This window comes from Triturus cristatus, chromosome 2_2 (assembly GCF_964204655.1).
Source record: "Triturus cristatus chromosome 2_2, aTriCri1.1, whole genome shotgun sequence".
NCBI classification, from domain to species: Eukaryota; Metazoa; Chordata; class Amphibia; order Caudata; family Salamandridae; genus Triturus; species Triturus cristatus.
The window spans coordinates 207,658,765-207,677,044 of record NC_140582.1 but is presented as its reverse complement, the minus strand read 5'-3'; the positions used below and the strand labels follow the sequence as shown (position 1 = coordinate 207,677,044).

The window sequence follows — 18,280 nt, the reverse complement described above, 5'->3', positions numbered from 1 at the left end:
GGGTCTTAGCTGCCACATTGTCTGCCCCCTTTGCTGTTTGCCTCGGTCTATGAATCCACAACTATCATGCAGAGAGCAGGCAGAGAGCAATTTACATGGCAAAATCTCAAACTAAGTAGATTTCTGGAGAGGGTGATGTTAAAAGCTCACCAGAATTGTGGAGGTTGTAAAACACTACAAATTTGACCTAATGCTCTGCAATGCCTCCTCAAGGCACAAGATAAGACACTCCCAAATATTTAACTCAAGCAGTTGCATCTGGTGTTTGCATAAAAAAGCAAAGATTCAGACTTTAACACAGACGCAGCACTGAACAAAGAAACAATCACACTAGACTGTGCTCCAATAAAGGATAACGGAGGAAAACACCGATTGATAATGTTAAAAGAATTGAAACATTAAGTAGGTTAATAACATTCTTCATGTGAAATAGAAGGCTAAAGTGATGATGCTCTCTTTACACATCTGCTGTTCGTCAAATAATGGAGTAATTATTCTGAATAAAGTTTAAAAGTAGGGAGTTGATCAGACTTACAGAAACACTAAAATAGATTAAAATGGGGGAGATCTCCACCCCCCTCCCAGTAACAATACCAACACATTCAAGTTTTATTAGCTGTGCCTTAGTATTTTTCACATTTCTTTCCTCTGCTGAGATGAAATAAGGAAAAACTGGTCAACGAGCTGCGAAAGGAACAACAAGTATATCACACTATCCCTACAAGAGTACTAATACACGACTGTGGGCAACAGCTGTACAAGAAAATCTTCATTAAGTGGCACTGTCTTATAAACATGTTTGTTAAACAATGAGAAGGTAAATAATCTGTAAAGATTCCAGGTAAATACACTGTGGAAGGTCACCTCTGCTCACAGCAAGATGGTGACTGCTGGTTTAACACCCCCCTTCCCCAACCTGTACAGCTTCCTGTTTTCCACCCCATCCATCTCACTCTACTAGTATCTGCTACTTTCTGGTTTCTGCTGTCTGTTTTCAAGTCCTCGACAGGGATGCATGGCAGACTGACAGGAGCAGTGCAGGTAGGTGCTGCATTGAAGAAGGAAGTACATGATATGTCTCCATAATGATGGTTTATATCTCCTTCCACCCCTGCCATTTGTAAACCTTTTACCTCTAGACTGCCTAAGATTCTGAGTGTCTCCCAATTTTCCCCAATGATTCATTTTTTTTAAATTGTATTATTTTCTAAAATTCTCTGTCTCGACCAGTCATGGTGTCTATTCCTGCTGCTTGTTGGTGACAAACAGATAGAACTAGTACTCAGCTGAATCAAGACAAGTAAAACTTTATTCTGTTGTATCTAATTCTATGGCTCCTCCCAGTACCAACAAGTGGGTTTTTTTATCGGTCACAATTTAAAGTTGTGTGCAGTTGGTATATGAATACCCCATCCTGTTCCTTACTCATGCCCAGTCACCTCAAGTCCTTTAAAAGCTGGTGGGTATCAGGACTGTTCTCAGATGGCTACTTTGGATGGAGGTTGAATGCTAATTTCTGAAAATGCCTTGCATTATATGTACCCTAAATGTAACATTTGCTTACTCCTCAACTTTATCTCCCTTATTCCCTTTTCTTGAAGTGATAAATAAAAAAAAGATAGACACAGTAAGAGGAAGGATAACTGGTACAAGCAACAAAAATTGGAGAAAAGGATATCTGGTCAAGCTACAATTCACTCCAGAAAAGGCATTCAATGAGTGATATTTACAAAAAAGCAGGCGTGGGTCACACAAGTGACCTCCACACAGACTCCTTTGGTTTAAATGTACTTATTAGGACCAGAGATACCGCCTATGCCAAAAGCGGAATGAGTGTTTTGGCCTTTGTTACAAGGTAGCCCTTAAAGTTGAAAAGAATGCAAGCTATAGGATACTGCTCATTTTCAGTGAACATCTTGTAAGCTATTGGCTACATGTAACCAGACTAGAAGTTACAGGCTCAAATAATCCATCTATTAATCCAAACTCTTAAGAGAATCCCTCTGGATATGCACAGCTCCATAGATTGTAGAAGAGCCATATACTGCGATCACATATACTAATATTGGTTTTGCAAGGATCACAGAATAATTCCAGGACAGGCAAAGATTATTTGGTGGACTGTTTTCAAGGAAGGTCTGCAATGACAAGCTATTCATTTTAAACCAAACATAGTTTTAAATCAATTTCCAATGGCTTGAGCATCTTGAAAAAGCTGCAGTCTAAATTTTTTTTGAAAAAAACATCAAAATAAAGATTCTGATGAGCACATGTTGATGGGCATCAGTTCACACGAGTCAACGTCAGCAGGGAATGGGTGATAGCAATTAGACTGTCCGTAGAACTGCACGTGCAGATGGCCATTAGCCATGTGAGCTGCCCACCACTTGAAATTTAAAAGTTTAGGAAGCAATTTCAATTCCTGCTATCTGGCAGAGCCAGTAACACACAGAAAATTAAATTCAGAGTAAATTTAGAACAGTGTTACATAATCATTTCAAATTTTGTATTCAGAGTACACCAAAATAGTTAAGATGACGTGTGCAAAAGAGGAGTAAAGTGGATTAACTGTCACCTAATTAAACTGGAAATAAGAAAATTGCCTAGATGACACAACTACTGATCCGAACCCATACACCCCCCAAACAAGCACAGCAGGCATGAAGCAGGTTTCTTATTATTATGGTCTCTATGCCCTCATAATTCATATGGGACTGTGCACAATGGGGGCACAAACGCCACTATATGACTGAAATTACGAAGTTGAGGGAACAAAGGCACTATATAATTCTAGCTGTTTGCTTTTAAAACAATCAGGAATATCTAGGATAGACACAGAGTGCAGTTAGATGTAGTTTTTGTTATTCGTTTCATTTAATTGATAATCCTCAATATACATTTCATCCATTTCTCCAAGTGTATTAGGTTTTTCCCACCTCTTTTATGTCTACTTCTTAACAAACGTGCAACAGCATTTAAAGAAGGTCTATACTCCCTTCCTGCTAGCATTGCTTATACATTGAACTCTTTTATACTGCCAGTAACTTTGTAAAGTGGCTTAGTGCTATGGGTTGATTGCTTTTTCGATTATTCTCCAATCCCACCCTCCTCCCCCAAATGTTTTTCGTTGTTCCCTTTTACCTCCTCCAGTTTACCATCTGTGGAACCTTCTTTACAAAGAGCAGAAGCAATCTGAAGGACAAAAACAAGCAAGGAAATTATGTTCAACGGCGGACAAAAGAGGAATTACTCCACATGTGATCAATTTGCTTAGATTTAAAATTTGAAGGGAAATGAAATGGGGGGTACATATGCTAAAACAGTTCTAGACTATGGTTTTGGATAAACACATACAGTGTACATGCATTTAATCCATTAACTTATTATAATTTTGAAGCAGCAAGAGAATCAGAGGAGCGCAGTTATTAACATAAAAAGAAAAATTCCTGCAGATGGCAACATATCCACAACAAATATTTAAACCAAAGAAAGTACATACATGAAATATTTGCAAAGATGAAGATGCAAATTACAGTCTCATGCCTGAGTGGACATCAAATCAGATATTTGGGGTGCCACACAAGTCACTTGGGTACAAAAGGAATCAGTCTTTGCTCAGGCAGCTGGGAAAGGAGATCACAGGCTGGCAAGACCATTTCTGGTCAGTTCCCAATAGGAGCACGAGGCAGAAATGGCACTGACTGGAAGAGGGTGTCAGTGCAAGGGAGTGGGAAATGGGTCTCCTGGAACCCAACAACTGTCTACAGGTTATTACCCCACTTGCGCCCCTTTCAAATGTTGAGCAATAGTAGAATAGCTAAATTATTGTCTAATATTGGCTTTTCTATCCTCACACCGCCGACATTATAACATACAGGGTGTGCAGCAGAAGGGACACATACAGGGTGTGCAGCAGAAGGGACACATTTACAGTAGGAACTTGTTGGAAGCTGGCATTTTTTTGTAGTATACCAAAAAGGGGGTGCTGTCCCCCTTGAGTACTCCTCATGTCACAGTGGCGGCCAGACGCCACAGTGACATGAATAGTACTCTCCTATCAGACCGGAGCCTTTCAAGGATTTAGCTTGAATGACATCTTGAGAGTATAATTATTGAACATAGAGACACGAGTTTATACCTGATGTTGCCAGACTATATACAGTAATTGCCATGTAGATGAAACACATGCTGGCTAGGAGGTCTTTTTGCTGTAGGCTGGAGTCATTGGCTATATATTGTTTTGCTGATGGCCTGAAGGCCTGAAGTAACTACTTGTGTGCAAAACTTGGAATTAACAAAGATCTGAGAAGACTTCTATGAAGAAAAACTGAGTGGACTTATCAATTCATTATCAACTCTTTTTGCTCAGGATATTGATTGCTGAGTTCATTATATGTGTGGCCCTTTGTCAACACAGTTGGCAACGTAAGGTGGTCGTTACCCAATATCCTTGGAGCATTTTTATTTGAGGTTACTACTTACTGTATGATTCTCTTACAACTTAGCGCATACCACACCCATCCACCAGTCCTTTGTATTTTATGGTAGCGATGAGATTGCTCTGTCAGTGTCTGTGCTCCGAAAGTGCCTGTACTCTCTGTCACCAGCAAGGCTTTGACTTGTAAAGAATGTAGTCTTGCACCTAGGAACATCACACCCCTTTCTGGAATTGGGGATGATTTCTCCAAGTTGAGGGAGTATCCCCGTTTGTGGAATGTCTTTATTAGTGTCTGTATATTTTCCTGTCACAGTCTTAACAATTTCGCCTTTAGCAGCTAATCGTTTAAGTATGAGAAAACATGTACCCCGTGTTCCAGGTGTGCTGCGTAGGAAAGTGGATTATTATGTGGTGTGGCTGTGAAACCTTACCATGTAATAATATCACAATCTTTATCAAGTCCAGTTTGTTTTCTATAATAAAACCCTTAGCTCAGTCCTGGAATGCTGTGGCACAGAGCAGTCAGGCTTAATCAAAGAAACAAGCATAAAGCATTTAGAAGTACCAAAACAGCTAATAAGAAACACCACAATAAAAACGGACACCAATTTATGAAAATAAGGTTTATTTTTATCTTAAAATATACACCAAAATGACTAAAATCTATCAAGGGAAACCAGAAGGAATATGCTACTTACCAGTATGCATCTGTACTTCGAATGTAGAGCTGCAGATCTACGCACTGTGCATAGATCGCCATCTGGTGTTGGGCCCGGATGTTGCAGTTGTTTTTCTCTTGGAAAGTCTTTGGAAGTCACGAGGTATGTGACTCCTCCTTTGGATCATATTGCGCATGGGCTTCGGCTCCATCCTCAGATTCTTTTTCGCCAGCAGGGAAATGATGGAGCTTTGTAAGAAACAGGAAAGATGCCCATGTGTGCTGTATCTAAATAAGATAAAACTGGAACAGATAAATTTAGCCGGGGAGGCGGGTGGGCGTGTGTAGATCTGCTGCTCTACATGCCAAGAACAGATGCATACTGGACATATTCCGTTCGAGGCATATGAGCTGCAGATTACACTCTGTGCATAGATTGTGTAGCAGTACCCCCTCTTAGCGGCGACCACCAATATCTGTTGCAGTTGTTTGAAACTGTGTTTTGAGGACAGCCTGGCCCACACTAGCTTGTTGCTTAGTTTGCACATCTACACAATAGTGTTTAGTGAAAGTGTGTGGTGTAGACCATGTAACTGCTTTGCAGATATCATCTAAGGGGATGTTCCCTAAAAATGCCATGGAAGCCCCAATCTTACGTGTAGAGTGGGCTTTAGGGGGAACAGATAGCGTTCGTTTTGCTTTGTGGTAGCAAATCTGTATGCATTTAACAATCCACCTAGCTATCCCAGATTTGGAAATGGGGTTGCCTTTGTGTGGTAGTGAGAAAGACACGAATAATTGTTTGGCCTTGCGAAAAGGTTGTGTTCTCTCGATGTAGTAGAGTAAAGCTCTTTTGACGTCTAGGGTGTGCAGAGCTCTTTCTGCAATGGTTTGTGGCTGCAAGAAGAATACGGGCAGTTCCACAGATTGATTGAGGTGAAAGGGAGAAAGGACTTTAGGAAGGAATTTTGGATTAGTGCGGAGATCAACCTTATTATGATGCATTTGCAGAAAAGGTTCTTGAATGGTGAGTGCTTTTATTTCACTGACCCTTCTGAGGGAAGTAATGGCTACAAGGAAAGCTGTTTTCCATGTTAAATATTGAAGCTCGCATTTATGTAGAGGTTCTAATGGAGGCCCCATTAGTCTTGTGAGAACGATGTTTAGGTTCCATACCGGTGTGGGTGGCACTCTAGGGGGAATTATTCGTTTGAGGCCTTCCATGAAGGCTTTTATGGCAGGTACTCTAAAGAAGGATAGATGCTGTCTATTTTGTAGATACGCTGCTATGGCAGCAAGGTGTAGTCTAATAGACGTGTAGGCTAGGTTGCATCTTTGTAGGTGTAGTAAGTAGCCTATGATGTGTTGGATAGACACATCCAAGGGATTGATATTATTGTTGTGACAATAAATCACGAATAGTTTCCACTTGGCTGCGTAGCAAGCTCTAGTGGTAGGACGTCTAGCTTCTTTAATGACGTTCATACAGTCAGGGGGAAGATTAAGGTAGCCAAATTCTAGGATTTCAGGAGCCAGATCGCAAGGTTGAACTGAGCTGGGTCCGGGTGTCTGATCTCTCCATGGTTCTGGGTTAAGAGGCGTGGAGAGAGGTGTAATTTTTGGTGCGGAACTACGGAGAGTTCCAGCAATCTGGTGTACCACGGTTGTCTGGCCCAAGTTGGAGCAACTTGGATGAGAGTTAGGGAGTGTTGCTGTAGTTTGCGCACCACTAATGGAATGAGTGGGAGAGGCGGAAAAGCGTACGCAAATTTGCCTGACCAGTTCATCCATATCGCATTGCCTTTGGACAATGGGTGTGGATATCTGGCGGCGAAGGTTGGGCATTTGGCGTTTTCATGGGTGGCGAAGAGGTCTATTTGTGGTTGCCCCCACGTTTGAAAGAATGGTTGAAGAACTTGTGGATGAAGTTCCCACTCGTGCATTTGTTGAGTTTGACGGCTCAACAGATCTGCAATGGTGCTTTGGACTCCTGGGACATGTTGTGCTAGGAGAAAAATGTTTTGAGGTATGACCCACCTCCATATGGTCTGTGCTAGCTGAGAGAGCTGCAGAGAGTGTGTGGCGCCTTGTTTTTGGATGTAATACATTGCTGAAATGTTATCTGTGCGGACTAAGACAGCCTTGCCTGAGACGTGTGTTTGAAAGGCTTTCAGGGCTAGAAATGTGGGCAGTAACTCCAGATGGTTGATGTGGAGTAACTTTTGTTGAGGTGTCCACATGCCCTGCATGGTGTGATGTAGTAGATGAGCTCCCCAGCCAGAAAGCGATGCGTCCGCTGTTAGAACTATTTGAGGAATGGGCTCTAGAAACGGTCGCCCTTTGGAAAGGGCGGGGGGGGTAGATGTTCGCTCTAGACAGTAGCCCGATTGGATTATTTGTTGTACCCATCTGTGTGAGGTGATGGCAGCCCAGACAGGAAGGAAATTGTGAAGTCTACCCCCGACTGGAGTGGAATAGTCTGGGGGAAGTGGAGGGAAGTCACTGGGTGGGGGTGGAGGCAGAGCGAGAGGTGTTAGTTTTGCCTCTGCCTTTGTTACTGTTACCTCTGTAACTGCCTCTTTGATAACCCCCATGTGAAGGTGGATTGGGTAGGGGTTTTGTAGGAAGTGGAGGCGCTGTCGGAGGAGTAGCCTCTGGTGTTGCTTCTAAAGGAGGAACGGGGAAAGGAGCGCCTGGGAGCTTGCGACTGCAAGGCTCTCGTAGATTTTGCCGTGTCTGTGTCCTTCTTCATTTTTTCGAGGGCTATATCAACATTAGGACCAAACAGATGTTTCTCATCAAAGGGGTGGTTGAGGATGGAACTTTGAACCTCAGGTTTGAAACCTGAGATGCGTAGCCAAGCATGCCTACGCAGAAGGGTGCTGGTATTAATTGGCCTGGAGGCGGTGTCAGCTGCATCGAGGGCACAACGAATGGAAGTGTTTGTAATGTTTTTGCCCTCTTGAATCAATTCGTTGGCCTTATGTTTATATTTATTAGGGAGGTGTTACATGATTGTCTCCAGCTCATCATAATATGCCCTGTCATATCTGGCTAGGTGTGCTTGTGTGTTAGCGATCCGCCAGATGTTGGCCGCCTGGTACACCATCCGTTTGCCAGAGGCGTCTAGGAGTTTAGACTCCTTATCTGGCGGTGGTGCCTCACCTGATGCCTGGGAATTGGCACGTTTCCTCGCATTGGAGACTACCAGGGAGTCTAGTGGTGCGGGGCCTTTAACATAGGGTGGGTCTGTTGGGGCGGCTTTATATTTTTTTCTTAATACGTGGGTTAATGACCCTGGCCCTAACTGGGTCTTTAAAAACCTCTGCTGCGTGCCTAATAACTCCCTTAAGCATCGGCAGGATTGAGGTAGACCTGTGTGCAGTGTTGAATGTACCTAAGAGGAAGTCCTCCTCTACGGGGTTTGTGTGGAGATCAACCCTGTGGTAGCGGGCAGCCCTATGGAGTAGTAGGTTAAAGCCCATGGTGTTCTCTGGGGGGAGGGGAGGGGGGGGGGGGGGGGGGGAACGGAGAGTCTAGAAGGGTAAAGCTCGTCCTGCGGGACGTTCGAGACATCTGAGATGTTGTAGTCGTCCCATGGGTCTGGGGAGCCTGTAGGAGTAGGGTCCCCCGTTGGTTGGTTGTCTGCCCCATCCCCTGTGTCGTAGATAATGTCATCATCATCATCATCATCCTCAACTGGAGATGGTGTAGGAGAATGATGAGGTGGGGGAGAAGGAGGAGGTGGAGGAGGGGGTGAAGGAATCCTCAAAGGCGAGGTGGCAAAGTCTCTCCTTTTTGGTGGTGGAGCTGGTGCAGGCTTGTCAAGTGGTCTTTTTTGGGTGCTAAGCGACAAATGACCAGTCTTTGGATCTTTTACGAGGGTGTTTTGGTAAGGATCGGGTCGAAACAGTTCGTCTGTAAGGGGCAGATCCTTAGGTGCCGATGGTGTCAGAGCCGTGGGTTTTTTCGGCGTCGATTCGGCACTGGTTCTTGGTTTCGAACCGTGGGGTTTATGACTTCCTCGGTTCCGAGGTGGCTTTCGGCTTCGAGGTTTGGGAGTCGAGGCTTTTCGGCTTCTTGCTCGGCTCCGAGGGTGTTATGGGTGCCGAGGAGCCGGTGCCAGTCTTCGGCGCCGAGAGCTTCGGTGTCAAGCTTGGCGTGGACGAGGAAAGGGGCGTTTTCTTTTTCTGTGTCGGTGCCGATGAGGTTTTTCATCGGCACCGAGGGTAGGCTGGCTCGAGCCCGAGCTGCCTGAAGGCTTGATGGGCTTCTTAACCGGGCCCGAAAGCGAGGTATGGGAAGCAGTCTTTTGGTGCATACCTAGGCCCGAAGGCGTGACCGAAGCCTTTTTCAATGGCGTGGAGGGGGGTTTAGGGTCGGGGTCGACGTCTGTACTCACGCCCCTCTGTGCCGGAGTAATGTCCTCAAAGTCGGAGTCGTCAGCTTCGGAGGTGCTGACGAGGACTTCTTCGGTGTGCTGTTGTTCCGGGACATCGACGCCTTCTTGGAAGATGTCCTCGGGGATCGAAGTCAACGAGTGTGCCATTGTTCTCCTTGCTAGTCGGTCCCGGATCGTCTTCTTCGATCGGAAGGAGGCGCAAGCTGGACAGTCCCTTGCCTCGTGTTCTAGGGAGAGGAAGAGGTTGAACACCTCATGGAGATCGGTGTGGGGAAACTTCGACCCACATTGAGGACACTTCTTAAATGGAGTCCTTTCCATCAGCCAGGACCGGAGCCCAGGTAGGCCCGAAGGCCTTCGTCGACGACCGGAATCGAAGACTTAAATTGTTGAGAGTCGCGTCTAGTGTTGGAGAACACGATCGAGACAATAACGTCGAAGGGGGGAGGATTGCGCGCCGAACAGGAAAACTGGAACGGTTCCGAACTGGAGCGCGAAGAACACATCCAAGCCCGATGGCGGAAAAAAAAAAAGTTTCAAACAACTGCAACAGATACTGGTGGTCGCCGCTAAGAGGGGGTACTGCTACACAATCTATGCACAGTGTGTAATCTGCAGCTCATATACCTCGAACGGAATATGCCCAGTATGCATCAGTTCTTGGCATGTAGAGCTGCAGATCTACACACGCCCACCCGCCTCCCCGGCTAAATTTATCTGTTCCAGTTTTATCTTATTTAGATACAGCACACATGGGCATCTTTCCTGTTTCTTACAAAGCTCCATCATTTCCCTGCTGGCGAAAAACAATCTGAGGATGGAGCCGAAGCCCCTGCGCAATATGATCCAAAGGAGGAGTCACATACCTCGTGACTTCCAAAGACTTTCCAAGAGAAAAACAACTGCAACATCCGGGCCCAACACCAGATGGCGATCTATGCACAGTGTGTAATCTACAGCTCATATGCCTCGAACATATGCTTTTTCAAAGTTAGGTAAACTATTTTATGCAGTTCTAAGCCAACTGGCTACTGCAGCTACTTCTCTATAGCTTGGATAGGCCACAGCAGGGTGGGGCCAGTCACAAGGACCACTCTGGTCCGGCGGGACAGTTACCCATCACCTCCAGCCCTCTTAGGGTCCTATGTGTCTTTTTCTCCTGTAACATGGTCCACTAAGAAGTGGTCCTGATGCTGGATTTTTAGGATGCTGAAGAGGATGCAGGGGCTTCTCTCAGGCCACCCAAGTGTACATGAACTTCAAGGGTTGTCTCTAGCCTCAGGGCTCAATCTCAGACATTGCAGTGGGGAAGTCAAGTGCATTTAGTCCCCATTGGTCAACTGGTCATTGGTTTACAGGTACGCAGTTCTTTCCTTTCTGGGGCCCAGGTCTACTTCGGCTACAAGTCCCATGGACATCTTTGGAAGGACAGAACTCATGTCCAGCAGGCAGGTCGTCATCCAGTGCCAGGTTGGTATTTCTGGGCAGCTGAGATCTCAAGAAGTGCAGGGCCCTTAGGTTTTGGTGATCCTGTAGCTTAACAGGAAGCTTAACCAACTAGCCCTTTGAATGACCTCTCCCATGCTGGCACAAGGGGAGTTGTTTTTCAGCAGAAGGCATAGCAGGCACAGTCCTCTATGCGGATGCAATGGGTGTAATCCAGTCTTTGGTGCAGCCTCTCTTTGCTGGGTACAGGGAGAAGCAAGGCAATCCCACCATCTTCTTTCCACAAAAGTAATGATCAGAGGACTATGTGTCTGGAGCACCATGTTTTTGCCATCTTCTCGTTTGTGGAGGGGTGGACTCACTAGACAATGGGGCAAAAGTTCCCAGGAGAGAATCCTTCCCACTTTACATCACTTTCTGGGAGGGTTTCGTCACCAAACAATCCCAGAATCCCCCTGTCGATAGAATCCAAGATGGCACCAAGTGAGGCATTTTGTGAAAAATTTGCAGCATACTTTAGGTCGAATGAGGGGCAATCCTACAGTCAAGAAACCAGTCCAGACTCTAGCTGCACCTCCGGACTAGGATTTACTTGGAGTTTTAGCTTTCTTAAATGATGATACTCCCAGAGTACAGTTTGTGCTTTGCGGAGGAATTGAACCAAGTAAGATAATCAGTTTCTCTCCCAAATAGCTATTGTGAAGAGCCTTTTGGACAATGCATTGTATTTTCAAAGTGCACTCCATCTTAATGTGAAGTCAGCTGAATGACAGCAAAACTGTGGCAATGTGGTCAACTTTCCTGGTTCCAGATATCAGTCACTCTATAGCATTTAGGGATAATTGTATAGTTTGCTAGACTACTTTAGTAAAATCTGACACATAAGTAACTTAATCAATCAATCAATCATGGAATTTATATCGCGCACTGCTCACCCGGAAGGGTCTCAAGGCGCTTGGGGGAGGGGGTCTGCTACTGCTCAAACAGCCAGGTCTTGAGCTGTTTCCTGAAGGCGAGGTGGTCCTGGGTCAGCCGCAGGTGGACGGGCAGGGAGTTCCATGTCTTAGCCGCCAGGTAGGAGAAGGATCTTCCTCCGGCGGTGGCTCTCTGGATGCGAGGGACGACGGCGAGGGCGAGGTTCGCGGATCGTAGCTGTCGGGTGGGCGTGTAGAAGGTCAGGCGGTCGTTGAGGTACCTTGGGCCCAGGTCGTGGAGGGATTTGTGTGCGTGGGTGAGGAGTCTGAACGTGATCCTCTTGTTGACAGTGAGCCAGTGCAGGTCTCTCAGGTGGCTCGAGATGTGGCTGCGTCGGGGGGCGTCCAGGATGAGACGGGCGGAGGCGTTCTGGATACGCTGAAGTCTTTTCTGAAGCTTGGCTGTTGTACCGGCGTAGAGGGTGTTTCCGTAGTCTAGTCTGCTGGTGACGAGGGCCTGGGTGACAGTCTTCCTGGTCTCGGTCGGGATCCATCAGAAGATCTTGCGGAGCATGCGGAGGTTGTGGATGCAAGATGAGGAGACGGTGTTGACTTGTCTGGTCATCGATAGGGAGGAGTCCAGGATGACGCCCAAGTTGCGTGCGTGGTCCGTTGGCTTGGGTGCGGTGCCCAGGGCCGGGGGCCACCAGGAGTCGTCCCATGCAGAGGGCGACGGTCCCAGGATGAGGACTTCTGTCTTGTACGTGTTCAACTTCAGGTGGCTGATGTTCATCCATTCGGCGACATCTTTCATCCCTTCGTGTAGGTCGGCTTTGGCGGTGTCGGCGTCTCTGGTGAGGGAGAGAATCAGCTGGGTGTCATCGGCGTAGGAAATGATGTTGAGGTTGTGTTGGCGTGCGATGGCAGCGAGGGGTTTCATGTAGATGTTGAAGAGAGTAGGGCTGAGCGACGATCCTTGCGGGACGCCGCAGATGACTTCGGTGGCCTCAGAGCGGAACGGAGGGAGGCGTACTCTCTGTGTTCTGCCGGAGAGGTATGAGATGATCCATTCCAGAGCATTCCCCTGGATGCCGGTGTCGTTGAGGCGTTGGACTAGGGTGCGGTGGCAGACAGTGTCAAATGCTGCGGAGAGATCAAGGAGGATGAGTGCCGCTGTTTCACCTTTGTCGAGCAGGGCTCGGATGACGTCGGTGGCTGCGATGAGGGCGGTCTCGGTGCTGTGGTTGGCTCTGAATCCGGATTGCGATGGGTTGAGGGATCCGTTCGTCTCGAGGAAGGCGGCCAGCTGCTTGTTGACGACCTTCTCGATGACTTTGGCAGGGAAGGGAAGGAGCGAGATGGGGCGGAAGTTCTTGAGGTCGGTCGGGTCCGCTGTTGGTTTCTTCAGTAGTGTGCTGAGCTCGGCGTGCTTCCAGCTCTCCGGGAAGGTGGCTGTGTCGAAGGAGGCGTTGATGATGTCTCGGAGGTGGGGTGCGATGGTAGAGGCAGCCTTGTTGAAGACATGGTGGGGGAATGGGTCGGTCGGAGATCCGGAGTGCATGGTGTTTATCATGCGTGTCGTGTCTTCGGGGGTCACTTTGGTCCATGTCTGGAGAATAGCGGCGGGGAGCGTAGGTTCGGTCGATGGGTGCGGGGGTGGAGCGCCGAAACTGTTGTGGATGTCGGCGATCTTGCGGTGGAAGTACGAGGCGAGGGAGTCGCAGAGGTCCTGCGAGGGAGTGATGTCGTTGTTGCCGGTGCTGGGGTTGGAGAACTCCTTGACGATGTTGAAGAGCTCCTTGCTGTCATGGGCGTTCTTGTCCAGTCGTTCCTTCAAAGATTTCTTCTTGGTGGTGCGGATGAGCTGGTGATGTCTGCGGGTGGCGAGTTTGAGGGCGGTCATGTTGTCGGTGGTCTTGTCGAGGAGCCAGGCCTTCTCGAGGGTGCGGCAGGCCTTCTTGGAGTCCGTGAGTTCGTCGGTGAACCAGGGGGCCTTCTGGGCCTGGTGAGTGGGTTCTTCAGTGGGGCATGGTCGTTGGCACAGGAGGTCAGCCATTGCGTGAGGTCGAGGGCTGCTGTGTTAGGGTCCGTTGTCCTGACCGGTGGGTTCTGGCTGAGGGAGGTGGTGAGCTGGTCGACGGTGATCTTGCTCCAGTTTCTGTGGGGAACCTGCTTCGGGTGGTGGTGGACCGTGTTCTTCTTGAAGCTGAAGTGGACGCAGCTGTGGTCAGTCCAGTGGAGTCCGATGCAGTGGCTGAAGGTGACGTGCTTGCTGGATGAGAAGAGGGGGTCGAGCGTGTGGCCGGCGTAGAAGCTCAACTGTAGTAATGTGATCAGGGAAATAAGCAGGCAGTAAAAAGCAGACTTCTAGAGGCTATCATCGCCCCAACAATTGATGGCAAACTTCATTTTCATTGAAAGAAAATGCTCTTCAAGAGAGAGGATCTTGGCAAATGTTAACAGAAAGAAAACCCCACTTTTGTGACAGCTGGTTCTGCAGCACCTCAAGGAAGCTTATTTTTGGCGCCACAATTAGGTAGGAAATAGTCAGTAAAAACAAAGTTCCATCCATTTACATTTGTAGGTGTTTCTCAAACAGTCATCATCCCTTCATATTCCATGTCTTTATCTGCTAAATTTCTTAAACTCCGAATTAGATGCATTAAGAGTTTCCATACAAACTACAAATAAAATTAACTCCACAAATCCCTAAGATTCAGTTCAATGCATAAACATTACTGCAAGTCAACAGATGAAGAACCAAGAGAATAGCCGGCCCAAAAGAAGACCTATCGATGTACAGCCATGTACATTTACTATGATGCATCTAATTAACACCACTTCGAAGGTTTCTTTAAATCAACACAAAAATTCAATTACAGAGATCACTATTGGGTAAAATAAATATTTACAACATGTGAAAAGCTTACTGAAATGAGTATAAAATATAAAATAAATCGCTATTTTAGTCTTCTAACCTACATTTAAATATAGACTAAAAAGACTGGAGAGAAGGCATGCAATAACTGAATGGTTCACCTGAATCTAGTGGCACTGTGCGCACAGTGAGATGTTTATTTAGACCCTTGGCAAAGTAACATGTCTATTATGGTTATCCATTTCTCTTTATTGGTAAAAATCAAATACAAGTTCAGAGAGAAGTGTTCTTTAAGGGTGATGTGCTCTGATGTAAGAGTACAGTACGTGGGCCAATCTTGCAAATGAGCAGATTGGGATATCAAAGTTTTCATTTATCCACAACTACTATCTTTTTTAAAGAAAGACTTGAGGACACAATACTGAATAGCTGAGATTTAAATCAAGACTACATAAAGGGACAAAATATTTTGTGACATTTTGCTGGTTCGCTAAAGGACAAACACATAGTTCCCTTGATCTCTACCTTCTGCCCCAGCTCTTCCTTTTTGTATCCCAAAAGTTCAAGGTATTTTCCACGAGAGTCCTCTTCAAAATTAACCTAACAAAACATAAAAAAAAGATTTTAGCACTGGAAACTGCTAACCGTCAATTAGGCAAAGTGAGAAAACATAAATATGATATGAACTGCATCATATAATTTCTGATAACTCGTTAAACGTCAGGACATTAATCCCTAGTAGGCTTTGGGGTCCTATGTGATAAGGATTATTTCTTTAAAAATGAATTTACAGTCTTCCTACTACAGGGCAGTAATCAAGAAAGAGAAACAATTTGTTAAGAGTTAAATAATAAATATCACTGGGTTCTAACTGGGAGGCACAGTAGAAGAGTGAAAGATAACCAGGAAGTGAGGGAATAAATTCGATAGACAAAAGCTCTATAGCAAAGTATATTTAACATTCGACATTCAGCACTTGTAAAAATTGAAATTTTGCACTTTAGAGATTTCTGTGCGGCTGTACTCCAAACGATACAGATTCAAGATTATTTATATACACTGAAAAAAACAAATGTTAAAGTAACAAAGTTATTTGAAAATGTCAGTGTTTTCATGTTTAAAGTAAAAAAAAGAAATAGAAAAGAAAATAAACACTGAAATTGACCAGTTAAAGTTACCTCAAATTATAGTAACTAGAGACCTGTGTTAGAAATACAGTGGAGCCAAAACACATGTTAAGGGGCGGGGCCTATTAGGCCCCAGAGACTCCAGCCCCAGGGGCCTGTCTTATTAAGGTCAAGCCTGGGCAGCACATGCGCTGCTCTGCGAGTCATGCTGTATTGAGGAAGGGACTTGAAGCTCCGCCCATCTTTTCAATGGGCTCTTGTTACTGTCCTTGCAAAATCGTTGCTTTTCATTCCTGAATAGACTGGTTAGTCCCTCCTTGGTACCGCCCTGTCTGCATTTGTAACCTCCCATAACGACTGGACCTTTTACTTGTCTTTTTACACCGTCTGCTTTATCCTGGCTGTGAGCACTATTTTGTTAAATGATTTTCCCAATTCCACCCACTATGTCGCAGCAAACCGCGTACTTTTATTTTAAATATAAGTACTAATGGCAGTCCACTTTAACTATAGCGACCGCATTTCTTTATTTTAGCATCACGGTCCGCTTTAAGTATAGCGGCTGCGCTTACTTAATTATTTCTTTTTGTTTGTTTAGTACGCCTATGCGGCTTTTTCACATGAATGGAGGCTGTCCCCCTTTCTTCAGACAAGCAGCGTTTAAAAAAAGGTGCGCAGCCGCTATTAAAATGAAAGCGCGGCATGCAGCACTTCTACAAAAATAAGTATTTGTCTGTGAAGAGGTGTGGCGCAGCGGCCAGGGTGCCTGATTCTGGACTACGGGGTTAACGGTTCGATCGCCGGCAGCAGGTTAGCCCAGCAGCATGTGATTCTAGGCAATAGCTCGCTTAATATTCCCGAGGGCCCCCAGCGTCGGGACACCACTTCGGAGGTAGCTGTGCGCTTTACAAATACTGGTATTTCATTTATTTCATTATTTCAACTAGACAAACAGATGCTTTTTTGTGTCAAAGGCCCCATGGTGCTGTCTCACTTTAATGTTGGCAACTCCCCACGCTGCTTGTCTAAAGAAAGGGGTGCACTCTCCATTAACGTGAAAGCACAGCATGGGGTGCTTTGACACAAAAAAGATTTGCAATGCAATAGGTCTAGCATTTGCAAGTGTTTAAGCTATTGGCGTTGTAAATGCCAATAGCTCAAACTCTCGTAAATGTGAGACCTTTTGCATTGCAAATGCTTGTTTTAGACTGGTGCCACGGTGTCCAACTGTAGCACCCACCAAACAACAAGTTGGTGGCCACGGAGGGAACCCCAGGGCGCCCTCATGTTGCAGGAACTGGCACTGCTCCTACCTGGCGGGAGTAGCTGTTTGTTATTGCTCCCGCAGGAGCAATGTTCTTTTTACTGCCGATGAGCACGGGCAAAGAAACTTAAGCGTGTTCCCATCCAGCCGGAGCATTTTTAAAACTTATGCCGAGTGAGAGCAGACATGCTTTTCTTCCACTTTCTTGCAAGCAGCAACAAGTGTCTGCTCTCACCCTTCATGCCTGCTCCTGACAGGTGGAAGCAAATATATGTTTTTTAATGTCCGAGCTAATGCGGGTAGGGAAACTACCACCACTGCTTTCTATGCTAAACCCATGACAGGGACAGCAATGTCAATGACAGCATGATTTGTTGCATCTTTCCAGGTCATAATACAAGTCTGTAAGAACTCAATCATGTCAAGGGACAGGATTAGGCTTCTACGTACATGCTAAATTTGTGCAAAACGAGTGTCAAAATCAAAAGTTGGGATACCAGATGCATAGAGTTAAGCCTTAAGGGCAGGGGTACATGACTGTAGACCATGTAGTCAACGCATCCAGTGACCCACATATATTTTCCATAACAACTAAAGTTTAAAGGGAATTAGGGGAAAACTAAGTTAACATTTCCTTCAGCATGAAAGATAGAAGGTTATGAAATTCAATGGTTAAGGTGCTAGTATCCCAACCCCTTCCATTGAAAGACATACATTGTTACTCTTTAGTTATAGTTGACACCTCACTCCATGAAAAAGAAGATTTTTAGATCCTTAATAGCTCTTGCCACCTTCGAACAATCTGCACCATACTCAGGGTAACAAATATTCGGAAGGACATCCAATAGCAACTTCTGGGCACATCAAAATGTATTAAGGGTGGGGAAGTCCAAACTAATTTTTCACTCTCCTTAAAATAAGATTTCACATAGGTTCTGTTTGACTATACATAAATCCAAAACTGCTGAATGGACTGTCAAATATTCAAGGGCAGTGGTCTTCTAGTTATTCAAAGCACTTTCGTGGTTTGGCCAAAAACATATGTTAAGCCATTCTGAAGACATTAGGTAATATCTGAGTGTCTAATGTGTATGTTAAAGTACGTATACATTGAAAAAATTTCACAAACTAAAATTATGCATGCCAGACAACA

General features: G+C 45.6%; 1 protein-coding gene across 26 annotated transcripts in view; it reads right to left on the bottom strand.

The window, feature by feature from the left end:
* Positions 1-18,280, bottom strand: part of SEC31A (SEC31 homolog A, COPII component) — a 350,984-nt gene that overhangs the window by 141,055 nt on the left and 191,649 nt on the right. For all 26 annotated transcript variants that reach the window (XM_085641210.1, XM_085641201.1, XM_085641203.1 and 23 more), the window contains exons 12-13: positions 15,262-15,336; positions 3,142-3,192 (exon numbers count right to left, since the gene is read on the bottom strand). In XM_085641210.1, coding sequence (XP_085497336.1) covers positions 3,142-3,192; positions 15,262-15,336 — 126 coding nt within the window. The remainder of the gene's footprint in view (positions 1-3,141; positions 3,193-15,261; positions 15,337-18,280) is intronic.